Source organism: Gopherus flavomarginatus, chromosome 10, assembly GCF_025201925.1.
Source record: "Gopherus flavomarginatus isolate rGopFla2 chromosome 10, rGopFla2.mat.asm, whole genome shotgun sequence".
Classification (NCBI taxonomy): Eukaryota; Metazoa; Chordata; order Testudines; family Testudinidae; genus Gopherus; species Gopherus flavomarginatus.
This window is the reverse complement of record NC_066626.1, coordinates 21,455,640-21,478,223: the sequence shown is the minus strand read 5'-3', so window position 1 is coordinate 21,478,223 and position 22,584 is coordinate 21,455,640. Positions and strand designations below refer to the sequence as shown.

Genomic DNA, 22,584 nt, shown 5'->3' with positions numbered 1-22,584 from the left:
CCCTGCCAGTGTAGCTACTGTTGCTCATTGGGATGGATTCATTAAGTGAATGGGAGAGCTCTCTCTCATTGGCTTAGAGTGGCTACACTAGAGAGCTTACAGGCCTGTAAATTTTTCAGGCCTGGGAATAATTATTCCTGGAGTAGAAAGACAAGGTTTACATTCAGTATTTCACAAAATAGCTGCGTCATTGTAAGTTTTCTAGTGTAGCCATAGCTTTAGGTTGACTTATCCGCACCTGAGAGACGTAGCAATGCCAGTGTAACTTTTCAGTGTAGATCAGCCTTGAGTTGCTCCACTTAAGTCTGGTTTACAGTAGAAAATTAAGTTGGCATAACTACATCTCTCAGGGTGTGGCGATGGATTACCCACACCAATGGGAAAATCACTCCTGCCGTTGCAGACACTACGTACGCAGAAGTGCTATCATTGTGGCAATGCTACTGTGGCATTTTAAGGCTAGACAAGCCCTTAGTGAGAGGGATCACACTGAACCATCTCAACTGCACAGAGTAATTGAGTTAGCAGATGATGACTTTGTTGTAATTGAGTCTGTTGCATCACTACTTCATTACTCCAGAGTCACCAGCAGTTGAGCTTCAGCACTGACTCCGTCGATGGGCCATCTTGCTTGAGTTTAAAAGTACCATTTATCTCGAGCTACAGATTTTTGCATATGGAGGGGATTGGACTGGTTGCAGAACTTGAGTTATTATTCGAGTTAATGCTACAGTGAAGACAAACCCTAGGCTTCAGATCCTCAATTGGTATGAATTGGCATAGTTCTGACTTCAGTGGAGCTATGTCAGTCTGTACCAACTGAAGAGCTGGCCCTGAATGTCAAATGGATTAATAAGATTTTTCTTTTAACAACAGAATCATAGCACAGGCTGTGCTGTTTTTAGAACGATAAATTGCCTGTCTCTTGTTCTGAAAAAGTTTGGCTGCTAATGATTGTGAAATGGTTAAAAATCCTTGTTGCGTTCGGAGATTTCTAATGTCAGCTGGCCAGAATGTTCTCTGTATAGATTCAAATTGCCATTTTTGGTTCTGTTCATAGAATTGCCAAGATGCTGCGCAATAAAACTAATAGGATTACAGACAGTTTCACTATTGCCATTTGCAAATCTTTTGAGCTGAGAAATTGTCTGGTTGTTTATCAGTTGTAATGCTTCATGCGCTTGGGAAAACTGAGCTGAAGTCATTCACAGGGAAATGGAGTAGGGAAAAATATGGATCTCCATATCAGCCACAAGGCTTTACAGTGGGGAAAGGAGACAGATCTCTCTCTCTCTCTCTCTCTCTCTCTCTCTCTCTCTCTCCCCTTTTCTCTTGAGGTGGGTTGGTGTGGATCTTCAAGTACATCAGACTTACACTAGCCAAAGGATGTGAAAAGCCCTAGAGACAGCATTCTACCCACTTCCCATCAGCTGGTCATAATGGAAGGGAAGTTGGGGAGGGGACATCTTACCATGGCATTTTACCACCTTATGTTCATAGTAGTTGTCAAATACATTAATCAATTCCTGCTGTTGCTGAGGGCTGCTAGATGGGCAAAAAACTGTCTAGCCAGTGTTTTCTCCCTTTTGATCATGAGCTGGGGAATAGAGTCGTTGGTGTGGTTGAGCAGCAGCTGCCATCCGTTTTCCTAGGAAGCAGGCTGGGAGAAAGAAGGGAGCTATGTAGACAGCCATTGTTGAGTATGTGCGCAAAGAGGAACCTTGTAAGACTGAGAGGAGGATGTATTATGTTGATTTTGGGGGATGGGTGGTGACAGACTGAAATATTGCATTTATGTTGACATAGGTATTTTTTTGTGAAGGCTTGCAAATTTAGTCCTCAGGCAAGTGAGTGTCAGGAAAATTTTTCAGGCCTGGGAATAATTATTCCTGGAGTAGAAAGACAAAGTTTACATTCAATGTTTCACAAAATATTTGCACTCAAGTAGATCATTTACCAATTTGGTAGCGTTATAAGAATCTGAATCATTCGGCTAGTATCTCTATATCAAAGGCACAAGTCAAAGTTTTAAGGTTAACCTATGTGAAAAATACGTAGAGTGAGCGGCAAAACTTCTTTAGATTCTAAATATAGCTTAGTATTGGGGCATGGAGACTAGGCTATTTGTAAAAGCAATGAGGTGTCCTTGTGGCATCTTAGAGACTAACAAATTTATTTATGCATAAGCTTTTGTGGGCTAGAACCCACTTCATCAGATGCATGAAGTGGAAAATACAGGAGCAGATATAAATACATGAAAATATGGGAGTTGCCTTATCTCTTTAAGGAGGGGAAGAAATGAAACACAGAAGTACAATATTCAGTGTCTTCTGTGGCAGCAGTCAATTATTTTAGTATTACACCTCTACCTCCATATAACACTGTCCTCAAGAGCCAAAAAATCTTACCATGTTATAGATGAAATCGCGTTATATCAAACTTGCTTTAATCCACTGGAGTGCGCAGCCCCGCCTCCCCCGAAGCACTGCTTTACTGCATTATATCCGAATTCGTGTTATGTTGGGTTGCGTTATATCGAGGTAAAGGTGTATTTAAAATTTGTATCACTGTAGTGCCCATAGGCTCTGATCAGAATGAAGGGTCTTTTTTGCTGGATGCTGTAGAAACAAATGGAGACAGTGTCCTGGTTCTCAGTTATGTTAAGATATTGATGCACAAACAAAGAGAAATAACTTGAAATCCATAGTAGAACCAAGGTACCTGCACTGAGAGCAGTTTTTGTGGCTATGCTGAGTATAGGCATTACCTAATCAAAGGCTGTTATCTTTTGACATATGTTTACATGAAAGACTAGAGTTCAGAATCTCAGATTTATTTCTCTTGCAACAGTTGGCATTTCTCATATCTTAAACAATGCTTTTAACTGTGTTCCTTGAACTAATGAAGGTGTTTGTGATGTCCTCTGCTGTTCCAGGGGAAAAGCAGAACCCTGAGGGTTTGACTTCTTAGCAAATTATTAATTCTAAATTTGTTTTAAAATGTCTGTGCCTGTGTTTCATTTTTAAATGGCAATCTGCTGGTTTGGGATCTCTAAATATTTTTGGTGTCAAATTTTCATGTCCAGTTGACTGAAAGTTGAAGAAAGTGAGAACTGATTAAAAAGGGAGAGTGAAGAGTACAAGCAGTCCTCAACTTAACAACATTCAAGTTACGACGAACGGCACATATGACGTTTATAAATTGACATCCTGTTTCAACTTTCTGATGTCAGTTTTGACTTTGACATCAGTTTCGACTTTACAGCGCTCGATCAGACATTGTTCCTATGGAAAAATCAAGTTACAACATTTCGACTTAAGACGATTTTTCAGGAACTGACGACTGCCTGTATTCAAACTTGTAGGAGTATTAAGGTTTTTTATAAAATGTACTACTAATTGAATCATTTTAAAGTGATTTTTCTAGTATAGTGATATTTTTGCTACCATTTTAGGAAAACAATTACAGTTCATCCATTGTGAAAACTCACTTCCATTTTAAAGCCCATTTTTAAAGCCCATTTAAGCCCATTGAGGTTTGAATAATTGAATATTCTATTTGGCAGATTATTTCAAGCATTTACTGCAAGATCTAATTAAAGCACACAAAGTTGAGCGAGGAGTATTGCAATTCTGTAATGACCATTTTGCATGTGTAAATGGATAAATGAACAATCATGAATTTAAAAATATTGTGAAAATTTTATGTTTTAAGTACAGGTGAGTGCTTTGAGATCTACTGATGAAAAGCACTTTAGAAGTAGGCATGGCAGAATTTAACATCTCTGTGGTGGGAAAAACATCTCAACAGCCCAACACTGTGGCATTTAATTTCAGAAAGGGGAACTATGCAAAAATGAGGGGATTAGTTAAACAGAAATTAGAAGGTACAGTTACTAAAGTGAAATCTCTGCAAGCTGCATGGATGCTTTTCAAAGACACCTGAATAGAGGCCCAATTTAAATATATATCCCAAATTAAAAAACACAGTAAAAGAACTAAAAAAGAGCCACTGTGGCTTAACAACCATGTAAAAGAAGCAGTGAAAGGCAAAAAGGCATCTTTTAAAAAGTGGAAGTCAAATCCTAGTGAGGTAAATAGAAAGGAGCATAAACACTGCCAAATTAAGTGTAAAAATATAATAAGAAAAGCCAAAGAGGAGTTTGAAGAATGGCTAGCCAAAAACTCAAAAGGTAATAACAAAATGTTTAAGTACATCAGAAGCAGGAAGCCTACTAAACAGCCAGTGGGGCCCCTGGATGACTGGGATACAAAAGGAGTGCTTAAAGATGATAAAGTCACTGTGGAGAAACTAAATGGATTCTTTACTGAAGTCTTCATGGCTGAGGATTTTAGGGAGATTCCCAAACCTGAGCCGGCTTTTGTAGGTGATGAATCTGAGGAATTGTCACAGATTGAAGTGTCACTAGAGGAGATTTCGGAATTAATTGACAAACTTAGCAGGAACAAGTCACCGGGACCAGATGGCATTCATCCAAGAGTTCTGAAAGAATTAAAATGTGAAGTTGTGGAACTATTAACAATGGTTTGTAACCTGTCCTTTACATCAGCTTCTGTACCCAATGACTGGAAGATAGCTAATGTAGTGCCAATATTTAAAAAGGGCTCTAGAGGTGATCCCCGCAATTACAGACTGGTAAGTCTAATGTCAGTACCGGGCAAATTTAGTTGAAACAATAGTAAAGAATAAAATTGTCAGACACACAGAAGAACATAAATTGTTGGGCAAAAGTCTACATGGTTTCTGTAAAGGGAAATCATGTCTTACTAATCTATTAGAGTTCTTTGAAGGGGTCAAGAAACATGTGGACAAGGGGGATCCAGTGGACTTAGTGTACTTAGATTTCCAGAAAGCCTTTGACAAGGTCCCTCACCAAAGGCTCTTACGTAAATTAAGCTGTCATGAGATAAAAGGGAAGGTCCTTTCATGGACTGAGAACTGGTTAAAAGACAGGGAACAAAGTGTAGGAATAAATCGTAAATTCTCAGAATGGAGAGGGGTAGCTAGTGGTGTTCCCCAAGGGTCAGTCCTAGGACCAATCCTATTCAACTCATTCATAAATGATCAGGAGAAAAGGGTAAAAAGTGAGGTGGCAAAGTTTGCAGATGATACTAAACTGCTCAAGATAGTTAAGACCAAAGCAGACTGTGAAGAACTTCAAAAAGATCTCACAAAACTAAGTGATTTGGCAACAAAATGGTAAATGAAATTTAATGTGGATAAAAGTAAAGTAATGCACATTGATAAAAATAACCCCAACTAAACATACAATACGATGAGGGTAATTTAGCTACAACGAATCAGGAAACAGATCTTGGAGTCATCGTGGACAGTTCTCTGAAGATGTCCACGCAGTGTGCTGTGGCAGTCAAAAAAGCAAACAGGATGTTAGGAATCATTAAAAAGGGGGTAGAGAATAAGACGGAGAGTATCTTGTATCGATGGTATGTTAACATCTTGAATACTGAGTACAGATGTGGTCTCCTCATCTCAGAAAAGATATACTGGCACTAGAAAAGGTTCAGAGAAGGGCAACTAAAATGATTAGGGCTTTGGAACAAGTCCCACATGAGGAGAAATTAAAGAGGATAGGACTTTTCGGCTTGGAAAAGAGGAGACTAAGGGGGAATATGATAGAGGTATATAAACTCATGAGTGGTGTGGAGAAAGTGAATAAGGAAAAGTTATTCACTTGTTCCCATAATACAAGAACTAGCGGTCATCAAATGAAATTAATAGGTAGCAGGTTTAAAACAAATAAAAGGAAGTTCTTCTTCACACAGTGCACAGTCAACTTGTGGAACTCCTACCTGAGGAGGTTGTGAAGGCTGGGACTGTAACAGCGTTTAAAAGAGAACTGGATAAATTCATAGAGGTTACGTCCATTAATGGCCATTAGCCAGGATGAGTAAGGAATGGTGTCCCTAGCCTCTGTTTGTCAGAGGGTGGAGATGGATGGCAGGAGAGAGATCACTTGATCATTACCTGTTAGATTCACTCACTCTGGGGCACCTGGCATTGGCCACTGTTGGTAGAGAGGATACTGGGCTAGATGGATCTTTGCTGTCACCCAGTATGGCCATTCTTATGTTCTTATGTAATTGGATTTTTATTTTGTTGCAATTTTGATGATTGATGTTATTTTTTATTTTAAAATTTCCCCTGATTTTTAACAATTCTAATTTTCACAGATGCATGAAATTAAGGGTGGGAGTTATCGCAGTGATGTCACCCTGTGCTGCAGCACTCTTCAGGCACAAAGTGCAGGGAAGGCTGCAGTCCTGGCTTGGCAGAGCAAATGCCCTGGCCAGGACTGCCAGGTGGACAAACTCCTAGACACCGGGGAGACCATTCAGCAGCAAGGTGACCTCCTCTGCAGCCATCCTCCTCCTCAGTCCTGGTTGAGATCTCTGCTCTGTCCTGCCAGGACCGAAACTTCCGCTGCAACTTGGACTTGCAGGGATTCAGTATCATCAGCCCTGTGGCTGTGCAGGGAACCCTCTGCAGCTCTGCTGTCACAGCCCTGCTCAGTCGCTCCCATGACAGTGGGGCTTCAGAGGACTTTGTGTGCTCCTCCAGGGCCTGTGACATCCAATCCCTGGAGGCGCAAGGTGCATAGAGCGGGTGGATTGGGGCTGCACTTTGATGACTGTTGCTGATGGACATGTTCTTGTCCATTTTAGTGTATCAGCTGAAATTGACATTTGCTGACATCTGTCAATTTAAACCGAATCCTGCCAAGCCCATGTGTAAAAGCGAATTAAGCATTAGTAGTGGTACTAGTGTATTTCAAAGTCTTCTTGAGACAGGATATTATATAACAACTTCAAAAATTTTCCTTTCTTTTCAAAAACAAGAAACTCTGTTTGACTAGAACCGTTACTTAATCTTTTTTGGGTAATTAAGAGTTTTAGGTGAAGAAAAATAGTAGTTTTAATATATAATGAGTTAGACTTGATTTGGTAGAATTGTAGAAATTCGTGTCCTTTAAGAGTTATGCAAATGCAATTCATATGACAAACCTTCATGTCTGTCAGTTTCTTTTAATAAATGTGTTTTTTTCCTGCTTTTAGTCAGCAGATAAACAGCGAGCCTTAGAAGAAACCAAAGCCTACACAACCCAGTCCTTAGCAAGTGTAGCTTATCTGATCAACACTTTGGCCAACAATGTTCTCCAAATGCTGGATATCCAGGCATCCCAGCTTCGGCGCATGGAATCTTCAATCAACCATATTTCTCAAGTGAGACAGTTTTTACTTATATCATCCAGTATGTGTTACTGAAATCATACAGGAGATACAACAAGGGTTTGGTTTATCTGATGTTATGCTGCATGGTGTGGATAAGAAAAGACGATTGGCATTAAAACAGTGGGGCATCCTACTGCACCTGACTCACATGTTTGACTTAGATTATTAATATAATATCACTTTATTATTAATGTAGTTTATCAGATTTTTTTGCCTTTATACTACATATGCATTTTGTTTAATTTTTATTATCTTAAAAAATGTAAATAGAATAGCATATTAGATGGATCATTGAACTATCCCAACGTGGCTGTCTGTCAGTGGTGTCTAGTCCATATTTCACATGGAGGCAAACAATCCCATAAGGCATCTGGCAAAATGAACAATGCTGTTCCTTGGGACATATATCTCCAACCCTTATTTGGTAATTACCATATATACTTGTTCATAAGCTGAATTTTTTTAGTTAAAAAGGGAAGCACCAGAGAAGGAGGTTGGCTTATGAACGGATACAGAGAGGGAGAGGCGGGACACAGCCCCTCCCCGCAACAGAGGAAGCAAGGAGGAGAGGCAGCACAGCTAACAGAGCCAGAAGAGAAGAGGCGGGGCCAGAGTCTCTCCACTTCTGGCCATGCTGCTCTCCCCATAGTTCTAGGGCTGGCAGACTGCAGCTGTGTTGCTTGGCCCCGCCTCCCAGATCAGGCTGTGGACGCACCTCCTGGCTCGCCAGAGCACCCTGCGGCTGTGCCACCCGGCCCAGCCCCCTGGAACATGCTGAGGCTATGCCTCCCGGTCTGGTCTGCTGGAGCAGGCTGTGGCTGTGCTGCCCAGCCTGCTGGAGTAGCTCCAGCCAGGCCAGAGACATCCTCCCTGGCCCTCCTCAGTTAAGGTGGGAAGGGATGGGATGGGGAGAGTGTGGGGGTCCTGGGCTAGGGGTATGGTCATGGTGGGGGGTGGTCACAGGGGTTACTACTCTGACCCCCAGCTTCTCCCTCCAAAAAAACATTTTCCCACCAGTTGCTGTCCCAGCCCGTCAGGGTAAGCAGCTGGTATGCTGGGACACTTTTTGTTTACTTAGGTTTACCTCCATGCCTGCAGATACTCAAGGTAAACAAACTTATCTCGGCCCACCAGTGGCTTATCCCGAAAGCCAAAGTTTGCTGACCCCTGAATTATAGGGTCGACTTATGAATGGGTCATAAAAATTTTCGATTTTTACTTATCCATCTCGGGAGGTCAGCTTATAAACGAACCGGCTTATGTATCGAGTATATACGGCAATTTACAGATACCCTGAAGTATGAGATTTGATAGTCTCTATAATTTATATTTAGCTAGTGTAAATAGAGATGTTACTTTTTCTGTTCTGTTTTGAATCTTGCTGTTTGTAACAGTAGTTTCTACCTGTTGATGAGTAAAGTAGCATTTCCTGTTGTCCGTTTTGAATTTACTGTGTTTTAATTTAGTTTTCTCTTGACATTGATTATGGGACATGGTAAATTCAAATAATTATATAATTAAGCTGTAAAGTAAAATATAAAACCAGGTATTTGAAAAAAATCTATTTACTTACTTACCAAATGAAGTACAGGAGTTGATGTTGAAAAGCACTCAGAGTAGAGTATTTTCCTGTGAAATGGGCACAGCTTAGGTTCCTGATAGTATCAACTCTTTCAGGTTTCCCTTTTTCCCCCTGCAAGGCCTGGTCTACAGTACGCGTTTAAACCGATTTTAGCAGCATTAAACCGATTTAACGCTGCACCCGTCCACACAACGAGGTCCTTTATATCGATATGAAGGGCTCTTTAAACTGGTTTCTGTACTCCTCCCCGACAAGAGGAGTAGCACTGAAATCGATATTACCATATCGGATTAGGGTTAGAGTGGCCGCAAATCAATGTTATTGGCCTCTGGGTGGTATCCCACAGTGCACCATTGTGACCGCTCTGGACAGCAATCTGAACTCGGATGCAGTGGCCAAGTAGACAGGAAAAGCCCCACGAACTTTTGAATTTCATTTCCTATTTTCCCAAGATGGAGCTCTGATCAGCACAGGTGGCGATGCAGTCCCAAATCCAAAAAGAGCTCCAGCATGGACCGTGCGGGAGATACTGGATCTGACCACTGTATGGGGAGACAAATCTGTTCTGTCAGAGCTCCGTTACAGAAGACGAAATGCCAAAGCATTTGAAAAATGTTTCCAGGCTATGATACAGAGTCCACAGCACAGTGCTGCGTGACAAGTGTAACGGAAAGCCAAAGAATCAAATGGACGCTCATGGAGGGAGGGAGGGGGGACTGAGGAGTCCAGCTATCCCACAGTCCCCAGTAGTCTCCGAAAAGTATTTGCATTCTTGGCTGAGCTCCCAATGCCCGTAGGGTCAAACACATTGTCCGGGGTGATTCACGGTATAGCTCATTAATTTACCCCTTCTCCCCCCCCCCCCCCCGTGAAAGAAAAGGGAAAAAAATCGTTTCTTGACTTTTTTCAATGTTACCCTATGTCTACTGCATGCTGCTGGTAGACGCGATGCTGCGGCAGTGAACAGTAGTATCCTCTCCCCTCCCCAGTGGAAGACGGTACAATATGACTGCTATCCATCGTCATCATCATCCCATGAGTGCTCCTGGCTGGCCTCAGGTGAGCTCAGCTGGGGGCGCCTGGGTAAAAATAGGAATGACTCCCGGTCATTCCCAGTAGATGGTACAGAACGGCTGGTAATCGTCTTCATCATAGCAACTGGGGGCTGAGCTCCATCAGCCTCCTCCTCTTCATGTGTAAAGAAAAGATTATGTACTGCCTGGACTATCATAGCAGCAGGATGCTGCGCTCCTCTCCCCTGCACTGTTTAATGTCCTGCCTGGACTATCATAGCAGCTGGAGACTGCCTCCCCCTCATTTTGTCTCACTAACAAGTCAGTGTTTCTTATTCCTGCATTCTTTATTACTTTATCACACAAATGGGGGGACACTGCAACGGTAGCCCAGGAGGGTTGGGGGAGCAGGGAAGCAACGGGTGGGATTGTTGCAGGGGCACCCCCTAGAATGGCATGTAGCTCATCATTTCTGCGGGATCTGACACGAAGCGGCTGTGCTCTCTGGAACACCAGTTCTGTAGTACACTTGTACCACCATATTCTAGGCAGGACTGACTCTATTTTTAGATGCCATAAAGGAGGGATTGACTTGGGGAGTCATTCCCATTTTTGCCTTTGTGCCCCCGGCCGACCTCAGCCAGGGGTACCCATGACAGCAGCAGACGATACAGAACGACTGATAACCGTCATCTCATCGCCAATTTACAATGGCATGGCAGATGGTACAGAGCAACTGATAACTGTCTCTGCTATCTTGCAAAGGCAAATGAATGCTGCTGTGTAGCGCTGCAGTACCGCCTCTGTCAGCGGCATCCAGTACACATATGGTGATAGTGACAAAGGCAAAACGGGCTCCATGGTTGCCATGCTATGGCGTCTGCCAGGGCAATCCAGGGAAAAAGAGCGCGAAATGATTGTCTGTCATTGCTTTCACGGAGGAAGGAATGAGTGACGACATTTACCCAGAATCACTCGTGACACTGTTTTTGCCCCATCATGCATTGGGCTCTCAACCCAGAATTCCAATGGGCAGGGGAGACTGTGGGAACTATGGGATAGCTACGGGATAGCTACCCACAGTGCAGCGCTCCAGAAATCGACGCTAGCCTCGGACCACGGACATGCACTACCGAATTAATGTGCTTAGTGTGGCCGCGTGCACTCGACTTTATACAATCTGTTTTACAAAACCGGTTTATGTAAAATCAGAATAATCCTGTAGTGTAGACATACCCCAAGTCTATATGTGCTTGATATTTTAGTGTTGTTTACAAAAGTAATTCAAGTCAACACTTAATGTTGCAAGGTAATAGAAAGATCATACAACTTTCTGTGGGAAAGAAGAATCTTAAGACCTGTTTTTCCAGTAGTGTTGCCAAAGTAAGATGTTGCTTGGTCAAGACATCAGTTATGTATTTAATTTTAATATTTGCATATAATTAAAATGACATGAAATAAACAATTTCGTCTGGTTTCGAAACGTGAAAGTAAAGTTGGATTCATAAGTGACATAGGCCTTGTGGTTAAGCAGGACTTGAGAAAGCCACTAGATCATTGAGCTTTCCCAGGTTGAGTATCATAAACTTCTACAAGCTTTCAGCTTCTGTTTTAAAAAATGTTGTGTTTACCCCTTGTGCTTATGAAGTTTATCTCACAAACGTGCATCACTTTCCCTCTCTGTCCACAAAGTCTTAAATCTGCAGGTAGCTTGCCACTGCTTGTAGCTTTGTTGGCAGCCGAGTAAAACCTGTGCTATTCAGAACCAGTGAGCTACAGTGTAACTGACAAAAATGCTGCTTCCTTTCAGCCACCAGAATGGGTTCAGTCCATGCTACAGATTTATCAGAGACCTACTGGCTTGTGATTGATAGAAAAGGATATGAAACCCTTTGAGCGGGATTTTGGGACAGCACCCTGGCAGAAATTCCAGCATCCTGGCGTTTCCAGTAGCTGGGGGAGGAGGTGGTTGGTTTCTCAGCTAGGCATTTCTGCTGGACAATGGTGGGCACTATATTTTGTATCAATTTTTGACTAATAGGTATAGTTCTCGGGCTATTAGAAGTTTGGTAAAATTTCCTGTCCTGGATGAAGGAAGTGATTGATGCAAGTTAAAATAGGCTAGTGTGGTATTTAGAAAGATTGACGGGGGAAGCGTGGGAGAAGAAAGTAGAGATTGGGAGATAGGAGAGAAATGGGGATGAATGGAGAGAAGTTAAAATGGAAGCTGACACTGAAGACATAGTCTGTTATAGGAAAGAAAAGAGAGGAGTGAAACCAGGAAGGGAAAGAAAGTAACAAAGGTGAGACATAGTAGGTTCCACTTTCTTAAATGTGCTTAACAGAATGCAGTTAGATATGTTGTCGTTATATAGTGTGCCGAGAACAGTGCTTTAAATTGCAAGACGTATGGCAGCCAGGTATTTTTCATCCCAGGGTAGCAGGTTTAGTCTTCGGGGTAGTAGATGACAAATCTTGCAAGCCTTGTGGTTAAGAGAGAGGCTAAAAGCTGGAAAGTCTGGGTTCTGTTTCTTCTGTCACAGGCTTCCTGTGGTCAATTAATTTGTGATAGTTTCCAGATCTGTAAAAAATAAATATATTAATTAATATTTGTGAAGAGTTTTGAGATCTTTATACAGCAGGCATTGTAGAAGTGGAAAGTATTATTTTGTCCAGGCTGATCAGTTTTGTATGCTGCATATGTGAAAAGCTTGTTATATTTGTGTCCTGTAGTTTATATAAAGCAGCTTTTTTTAGGAATGCCATCACATTTCCAATTGTCTGTTTCTTTCTGAGAATACATGACATTTATATTAATTGAAATGTGAGTTTATTTTGTCGCCGCTAGTACAAGTGCAAAATGCTTTGTTATTACAAAGAAGTGCAAAATTACCAGTGCCTATCAGAAGGCTAAAGGCTAACGGAAGTATATCTGCCAACATTTTCAGTGCTGCATTTGTATAACAAAATGTAGCTAAAAATATTTTTTCAGAGTTTTTGGCATCTTTTTAAATATGTGCTCCTTTTGTTGAGACTAGCATTTCATGTGAAGGACATTTTCAGTGCTTTCGTGAGAAACAGTGATACCATAAGAGTGCAAACTTAATCTGAGCACTGAGATTAAAGTTGACAAAGTAATTTGAGTATTTCAGGTTATAGGTCCCTAATCAGGAAAGCATCCCTTTCTCATAATTAGGTCATGGTTTTTACTTGTATAGTGTTTACTAGTAGGCAGAAAGCTTAAAACCCTAAAAACATTTATTATATAAACATCAATTTATAATTTTAAACATATCTAAATACCACATTTATTTTAGTTGTTCAAGTTCACAAACAGAACATTGATGGCTTCAGAATTCTCAAAACTAATATTGGAGCCTGAAAACTTGCCAAAGTGGCTGAAGGGGTGATTTTGTAAGGTTTTGTAATAAATAATTCTTTGTATACTAGGCCAGTTTTTAAATTGCCATCTGTCAATTGTAATGTCATAAATCAAGATACTCCTGTTGTGTTGTCATAAAGAGCTCAAGAAGTAGCAGTAGTTGGGATGGGCACAGCACTAACCGAGACCTCACACAAAGTAAATGTTCCTTTCATTGTTTTCTGCTGGGTGAGCCGGAGATTAATCCAGGTGGCTGGGGTAGAGTGAAAATAGTGCTTCGTTCTTGATCACTTCCCTTGTCGCCCTCCTTTTATATCCCTCTCCCTCCAACACCATACCCAATGGGTGGCTTGTGATGTATACAGAACTGCAGGGCCCCCAGAGCAACCCAAAGTCTTGAGCGTCTATCCACAGCTCCCATGGCACCTAGCAAAGCTGCAAGAGTATGTGTGAGCCAGCCCAATATAGCCTCCATTGGAACCCCCCACCCCATGCATTATTCTGTCAGGAAAAGTTTGGAACCACTGTTAGTTAGTTGTCTCTTATCACAAGCTATGGGAACAAACAGCCAGCTCCAAAAGTGCCAGCACAATTGTATAACTTTCCAGAACTGGAACTATGTATTACCAATTTATGGAATGGGATGAATTTCAGCATCTTAACAATGCCATCACAACTGCTGTTACTGATATTAGTTAAAATATAAATCTTGAGTCTAGGCAACTATCTTCTAAAAAATCAGTTTGTCAAGTTTGTGAACTTGCCAGATGTAAACAGGGACTGCTATGTTAAAGCAACAAGCCAGTTTTAAAGGGACAAGATTTTGGAGTTAAAATCTGTGCGGACCAGGGGAATCCAATTGTTTGTTTAAAACAAAGCATCACGAAGACCCCCGGTGGGTGTTGACGCGACATGATTTCTGCCTAGTGCTCTGAATGTTTAACTCCTGGTGAATAAGTATTTTATAAGATCCATTTCTTTCCAAAACCATTTGTCAGTGGTGTTGAACTTAGTGATTTTTGTCTCCAATCAAGTTTTTAAAAGTCTACTAGACACATACTCTGAGAATAGTTGCAAGTCCAAGTTAGAATTGTATGGAATCTTATGTTTTTTCAGAAATCCAATTTGGAAGCATTGAGGGCTCCTTTTGCAATTTCACTTCTGAAATTTGTCAATAAATAGTAAATCTTTTAGAAGGCCAATTTAATAATCTGAGAGATTCCTCTTACAGGATTTTGAAGATATTTTTAATGTAAGAGGTGGCAGAAAATTGGTGACTGCTCAGAAATTATCTAATGCACTCATTATGAGTGTAACCCCTTTCCAGTACTGACTGATACAATATTTTGCCAAATTACATATTGAATATTGGCATTTCAGACTTGCCTAGAGAGTTACGGATGGAAGAATAGGTTGGAACGTATACTTAATGCCTTAAATGTGTTCTTTAGCAAATGCTGTTTTCTGAAGCTGCTCTGATTTTCTCGGAGTCATCTTTAATTGCTTATCAAAAGATTAATAGTGACTGTTCCTAAATTCTGCCCAGATATTTACCATCTGACAATTGAAAGCAGTGGCCCACAGTCAATAGACCTTTGGAGAAGTTCACAAAACAATGTTGATGGTAGCCTGAAATTGCTGATTAGGGACAAATTCTAAGTTGTCATTGGAAAAGTTATGATTTGCTGAATATGATTAGTAGTTGGTATAGAAGGGATGCGGTTGTTGGATCAAATGGATTGGAAAAGGATTTGAAGGAAAGCATCCCTTCAAGATGCTGAGTAGGGGAGTTTGGGGCCTCCTATATCTAGAACAGCAGGGAGCCGACCCGACTCCTTCCACTGTACAATTTGTTGCTGGGTACTCTCCAATATTTTAAGTGAATAAAACAGAATCCTAATTAAACCACATCCATTACTTCCTGTCTTTCTTCTGGCATGGAAAGACAAATGATTTGCTGTTTTTAGGTTCAGTATTTTCCCTCCCATGAACATTGGAATAGAATTATAGCACTGAAGAAAGTCTTGCTAAAATTGAATGAAAATTGTGTATCTGCTCTGAAAAGTCATTGTATTAATGGCATTTTTGGGTTCCATGCCTACTGTTGCCAGTGATGATTTTGTTTATCACATATGTTCAGTTTACCAGTAAAAAGATATTCTAATTGCCATGCCTTCAAGCCCATCTTGGGTTCTGAGTCAAACTGAGTTATTTCATCTCGCCAAATTATCAGTAATAAAGGTTATTACATATTGGCAGTCCACTGTCTTTAGCTAATGTCTCTGTTGGGACACTGGGGCAACCCTGTTTCTTGAAAGAGTTTGCATAAGTGTAATTGACTGGAAAGTAATAAAAATGGTTCTGATGCACAAGATGAAATAGAATCCCGTTTGCTCTTAGTTTTGTTGACTGCAGTGTAAACAAGAGTGTAAAGCACTAAGAAGTTATATTTGTTGCTATGAAAATGAGTACATATACTCTTGCTGCACATAAGACTTTGTATAAAGAGCACTTCTCTTCCTCTTGACTGCGTAAAGTCAGTCTGTTACCATTCACAAACACTAAATTCATGTTTAAAATGGTAACAAAAAGGAGACACTAGAAATCGCAATGAGGGTAATTTTGATAGGATTGTATAAGACCACATAGCTGAAACTTTCTTCACTGTATAAATTTCCTCATGTGAAATTACCAAAATGTTGGTTTCAAGTGCTTCCTTGTCTTGTTGTGACTCTGAAATGGTGATCTGAAAAGAACTGTTTTTTCTTCGAGTGGTTGTTCATGTCCATTCAAAGTAGCTGTGCGCGCGCCGCGTGCACACCAGCTGGAAGGTTTTCCCCTAGCAGCATCCGTAGGGTCAGCCCTGGCGTCCCCTGGAGTGTCGCCACTACAGTGCCCTATAAAGGGGCCTGCTGACCCTCCATCCCCTCAGTTCCTTCTTACCACTGGTCATGGCTAGCTGGAACTTCTCTTGTGCATTGCAAGTTAGCAGTGTCCTATCCTTGTGTATAGTCTGTGTATATAGTTACGTTATAGTTAGTTTACTTAGGTCATTGTATGTAGTTCTTGGTAGTTGGGAGGTCCCCCCCCCAAGTTTTCGTTGCCTGCTGCGGCATGCCTGGGTCCCCGGTTTTAAACTCTGCAAGGACTGCGGGAAATTCATGCCGAAGAGTGACCCGCACTCTGCTTGTTTGAGGTGCTCGGAGAGAGCCACCTAAAGGACTGGTGCTCTATCTGCAGAGGCTTCTGCCCGAGAACTCTCAAAGACAGAGCTCAAAGACTTAGAGTCCTCCTGATGGAGGCTGCCCTGGGGCTACCCTCGGACCCGGACCCGGCCAAGGCGGTCCCCAGCACGTCTTCCTTGGTGTGGAGCGCCCCAGCACCGGTATCAGGATTAGGGCCCAGCCCAAGTTGTCTAAAACCCGGCACCGGATGGAGTCGGGTCATAGGAAGTTGGCCTCAGTGCGGCACCGCTCACCGTCGCCGGTGCCCACTAAGAAGAGAAAGCCGATGAGGGAACGGTCACCCCACCAGGACCTGAGGCCGACGCCGTCCACGGGTGCAAGCGGACAGGCTGGGCTACAGCCCTTGGTCACTCCGTCGACTCCCACACCGCAGAGAGGATGGTCTAGTCCGGACTGGCCTAGATCCCCGGACCTCAGCGGAGACTTGCGCCTCCCTTCGACACCAGAGGCATTCAAGGCGGCCTCAGACTTGATGGGACTCCTGGCGCCAGCCTACCCGCACCGTAGGGAGTTGCCTACCGCTGCCCGTCCACCAGTACAATCGAGGGGCAAGCTGGCCATGCTGTCGCCTCCCTCCCCGCACTGTGCCTCTAAGGCGGCACCGGACCAGATAAGAGGCTCCCCGCCACCTCAGCACTGCTCTCCAACGGCACCGGGTGCTGCCCCCCACAGGTCCTCGGACTCAGAGACTTCAGACTCAGAGGCAGACTCCTACCACTCCAGCTGATCGTGGAGCAGGAGATCGGTTTCGGGGGCGAACCACCAGCGTCACCCACAGTGGCAGCAGCAATGGCATCTGCCCTTGCAGTGGCCATTTTGGACCCCCTGGGCCTACCACCAGTTGGTAGGCCAGGCGTTTGGTCCTCGATCAAGGTCGGCCTCGGTCTCCTCGGCATCGGTGGCCCTGGTGCAGCTGCCTCCTCCACCGGCACCGTTGCTGGGCAGAGGTGTGCCGTATCCAAGTTCAGCACTCCTAGCCGGGCAGCTGCACCAGCAGCGGCTACAGTTCGGGTTCAGCAGGCACCGCCCGATACGCCAAGCCGCTCACTGGCGACCCTGGTACCAGTCACAGTGCCACATTTAGAATCAGAACCGGCCCCGCAACCACAATACCATGTGCTGCAGGACCCCGAAGGACTGCACGCACCATAGGAAGGGCCGATCCATGTAATTTCCTCATCTTCCTCCCCGGACTAAGCGGTCTTGGGCATGGCTGCAGCACCGGCCCTGGAGGACACTCGAATCCTCCAACAACTGCTGCGGCGAACAGCTCAGAACCTCGCAATCCAAGCTGAGGAAATCGAGGTGGACGGGGATCCTGTAGTAGACATCCTGGCTGCCTCAGGGCCATCCAGGGTGGCTTTCCCGTTGATAAAGACCATAGTGGATACATCCCGCACCTTACGGCAAACGCCAGTCTCACTGGCCCCTACTGCCAAGAGAAGGGAGCGGTGCTATTTCGTCCCCTCTAAAGGGCACGAACACTTGTACACCCACCCCACCCCTCCCCCGGACTCCCTGGTGATGGATGCGGCCACCCAATGGGAGCATCAAGGGTTTCAGGGATCAACACCAAAGAGCAGGGACGCTAAAAGACTCGACCTCTTTGGCAGAAAAGTGTACTCCACGGCAGGCCTACAGCTCCGCATTGCCAACTAACAGGCAATTGTAAGCTAATATGGTCATAACATGTTCAGCCATGTTGAAGTTTATGGAGCTCCTTCCTCAGGACTCGAGGTCAGAGTTTTCGGCCCTGGTGGAGAAGAGGAAGCTGATCTCCCGAGCCTCTCTCCAGGCTGCCCTGCATGTGGTGGACTCAGCCTCACGCACCCTGGCCACAGGCCTGGTCATGCGGCAGGGAGCCTGGCTCCAGGTCTTGGGCCTGCCCTGTGAGGTCCAGCAGACCGTTCAAAACCTCCCCTTCAAGGGGCAGATGTTGTTTTCAGAAAAGACGGACAAGCGTCTGCATAGTCTAAAAGACTCGCGGTCCACGCTCCACTCGCTGGGCTTGCATACCCCTGTGACCCAGCGCAGGCAGTTTAGGCCGCAGATGGCCCCACGCCCCTACCAGCCTCAGACTCGCAAGGAGCTGGGGCGCAGGCGGGGCAGAAATGGCAGGAGACGTCACCAACGCCACCCCTCCGGCCAGGCATCCGGTCAATCAAGACCATCATCGGGGCCTAGACACCCTATTTGATGGTATGGTCGAGGGCGACCTACCTGTCGAGACTCTGGATCCTTCTGCCCCTACCTTTGGATCACGTCTGTCCCCCTTCTACTGTGCCTGGTCCCGAATCATGTTGGACAGCTGGGTGCTCCGCACGGTAGAGAGGGGATATTCTATCCAGTTCTCCTCCCTCCCTCTGCACCAGCCCCCCTCCCCGTCCCTCTTCAGGGACCCATCTCATGAACAACTTCTAAGTCAAGAAGTGAAGTTCCTCTTGGAGGCAGGGGCGGTGGAGGAAGTCCTCGGGAGCTCAGGGACAAAGGCTTCTACTCCCATTATTTCCTCATACCGAAGGTGAAAGGGGGCCTGAGACCCATCCTAGACTTGCGACAGCTGAACAAGTTTGTACGAAAGCTCAAGTTCGCATGGTCTCCCTATCCTCGATTATTCCCTCCCTGGATCCAGGAGATTGGTATGCTGCCCTCGACTTAAAGGACGCTTATTTCCACATTGCCATAATTCCCCGACACCGTCGGTACCTCAGGTTTGTCGTGGCCAACGCCCATCTGCAGTTCATGGTGCTCCCGTTCGGCCTGTCAGCTGCTCCAAGAGTCTTCACGAAGTGCATGGCAGTCGTGGCGGCCTTTCTGCACAGGCAGGGCATCCAGGTATTCCCCTACCTGGATGACTGGCTCATAAAGGGCCGCTCCAAGGAGCAGGTGGAGACCCAGGTGTCATTCATCAGGCGGACCTTTCTCAATCTCGGCCTCCTCTTGAACGAAGCCAAGTCTACCCTGTCTGCGATGCAACGAATAGAGTTCATGGGAGCAGTTCTGGACTCCACCCACGCAAAAGCGTACCTGCCGGAATCCAGGTTCCATGTGATTTCTGAGCTCATCCTCGGACTGCACCGCTCCCCGATTACCACGGCGCGAGTTTGCCTCCGGCTGTTGGGTCACATGGCGGCGTGCACGTATGTGGTAAACCATGCCAGACTCTGGCTTCGCCTGCTACAGTCCTGGTTAGCGACAGTATATCGCCCGGCCAGGGACTCCTTGGATTCGGTGGTGTCCATTCCCCACTTGGTGCTAAGGTCGCTGCGGTGGTGACTCGACCCGCAGAAAGTGTGCATGGGTGTCCCCTTCACTACCCCTCAACCCTCCCTCTCCCTGGTAACGGATGCCTCGGATTGGGGTTGGGGAGCACACCTGGGACACCTCAGGACACAGGGCTTGTGGTCGCCGGAGGATCTCGAGTTGCATATCAGTGTCAGGGAGCTGAGAGCGGTTCGCATGGCTTGTTTGACCTTCCGGTCCCACCTGGCTGGCAGATGTTTCAGTCCTCTCGGAAAACATGTCGGCAGTCTTTTATATCAACAAACGGGGGGGAGGAGGTGCACGCTCCTCTCCCCTGTGCAGGGAAGTCCTTGCGCTGTGGGATTTCTGCATCCACAATGCCACCCACCTAACAGCATTCTGCCTTCTGGGGGAGCAGAATGGTTTGGCAGACACCCTCAGCCACTCGTTCCGGGTTCACGAGTGGTCCCTCCAATGGGACGTGGTACACTCAATTTTCCAGCTCTGGGGCTTTCCCCGGTTAGACCTGTTCGCCTCGAGGGAAAACAGAAAGTGCCGACAGTACTGCTCCCTCCTGGGCCGCAGTCAGGAGTCTCTGTCAGACGCCTTCCTACAGTCTTGGGGGGTCGGTCTGCTCTACGCCTTTCCTCCGTTTCCCCTGATACACAGAGTGATTTTGAAGATTCGCAGGGACCACGCATGGGTAATCATGATAGCTCCGGCGTGGCCGCGCCAACATTGGTACACGTCACTCCTGCATATGTCCGTTCAGGCGCCCCTGACGCTGCCCCTGCTCCTGGACCCGATCACGCAGGACCGGGGCTCCCTCCGCCACCCGAACTTGGAGTCCCTTCACCTCACAGCATGGATGCTCCATGGCTGAACCCGGTGGAGATGCAATGCTCCCAGCAGGTCAGACAAGTGCTGCTCAGTATTAGGAAACCGTCAACTAGGGCCACCTATCTGGCCAAATGGAAGCGCTTCTCCATATGGTCGGGTCAGCAAGGTCACAATCCGCTGGGGGTCCCAATCCCCATTGTCCTAGACTATTTGCTCCACTTCAGACAACTGGGCCTCTCCCTCTCCTCCATTTGTGTTCACTTGGCGGCCATCTCGGCTTTCCATCCGGGAGAGGGGGGTACCTCGGTATTTGCGAACCCGCTGGTTGGGTGTTTCCTCAAAGGTATGGACAGGCTATTTCCGCATGTTCATCAGCCGGCCCCTGCTTGGGACCTGAATCTGGTCCTCTCAGCCCTCTCGGGATCTCCCTTTGAGCCTCTGGCTTCATGCTCCCTGCTGTACTTGTCGTATAAGACCGCCTTCCTGGTGGTGATCACCTCGGCCAGGAGGGTGTCAGAGCTCAGGGCATTAACATCTGAGCCCCCGTACGCTGTCTTCTATAAGGACAATGTCCAACTTAGACCTCACTTGGCTTTCCTACCCAAGGTCATCTCACAGTTCCACATGGGTCAAGATATTTTTCTCCCGGTGTTTTATCCGAAATCACACTCTTCCAATGAGGAGCGGAGGTTACATTCCCTGGATGTCCGCAAGGCCTTGGCTTTTTACATCGAGTGTACCAAGCTGTTTAGACGCTCGACTCAGCTCTTCATCGCAGTGGCGGACAGGATGAAGGGGCTCCCAGTCTCCTCTCAGCGAATCTCTTCTTGGATCACAACCTGCATCCGGGAATGCAGCCGCATAGCCAAGACCCCTGTCCCTCCGGTCACGGCCCACTCCACTGCGGCGTTCCTGGCTCAGATCCCGACTCTGGAGATTTGTAGAGCGGCCACATGGTCCTCCATCCACATGTTCTCGTCACACTACGCCAACACGCACCAGGCTAGGGATGATGCAGCCTTCGGTCGTGCAGTTCTCCAGTCAGCAGTGATTTCCAACCCCGCCACCTAAGGTTAGGCTTGTGACTCAACTACTTTGAATGGACATGAACAACCACGCGAAGAAGAAAAAACAGTTACCCACCTTTTAGTAACTTTTGTTCTTCGAGATATGTTGTTCATGTCCATTCCAATACCCACCCTCCTGTCCCTCTGTCGGAGTGCCGGCAAGAAGGAACTGAGGGAGTGGTGGGTTGGCGGGCCCCTTTATAGGGCGTCGTAGTGGCGCCACTCCAGGGGGCGCCAGGGCCGACCCTACGGACGCTGCTAGGGGAAAATCTTCCTGCTGGCGTACACACGGCGCGTGCACACCTACTTTGAATGGTCATGAACAACACATCTCGAAGAACAACAGTTACTAAAAGGTGGGTAACCGTTTTTTCTTTCGGAATAAGAAAGGAAGTCTGCCTTCAAGTTACATTGCTCGTTCCTTGTTGTGTCCCAAGCCAAAACCCTTAGGATTTCCAGAGGATTTTTTGACGAGTTAAATAAAAATCCATCAGATACCTTTGTTTACCCCGCACAACTCCTCTGTTTTGTGCAAGTTCTTTTGTTGTAAATTCAAATGTGACCAATTTTACCAAAACTGGATCAACAGCAAGCTAAGGAAAACCATATTGAGCGACCTAGAGAGATTAGTAATTAAAGCTGCAGGAAATTGGGGGAGGTTTCGTACTAAACATAACTCTGTGTCAAGGGAGAAGAAATAGAGCAAAAGCACAAAGCAACATAAGTAATTGTGTTAAAGTAAGTGTACTTTAATCTTTTCTTGTACTAATGTTATTTCTGTGTAATCAAGTGCTGCAATGAAAGTAGGGAAGAAGCAGTCAGGATTGTGGGATGGTCTAAAAATGAATCTTAAACCACTCACAATATATGAAAGTTTGAGAACCACTGTGCAGTCTGAGGTCACGGATGAATGCAAGGGACCAAATTCTCTACTAGTGTAA

General features: G+C 45.3%; 1 protein-coding gene across 9 annotated transcripts in view; it reads left to right on the top strand.

The window, feature by feature from the left end:
* The window catches only part of ABI2 (abl interactor 2), a 122,303-nt gene that overhangs the window by 54,008 nt on the left and 45,711 nt on the right, over positions 1 to 22,584 (top strand). For all 9 annotated transcript variants that reach the window (XM_050969601.1, XM_050969600.1, XM_050969596.1 and 6 more), the window contains exon 2: positions 7,095 to 7,262. In XM_050969601.1, the coding sequence (XP_050825558.1) occupies positions 7,095 to 7,262 (168 nt within the window). The remainder of the gene's footprint in view (positions 1 to 7,094; positions 7,263 to 22,584) is intronic.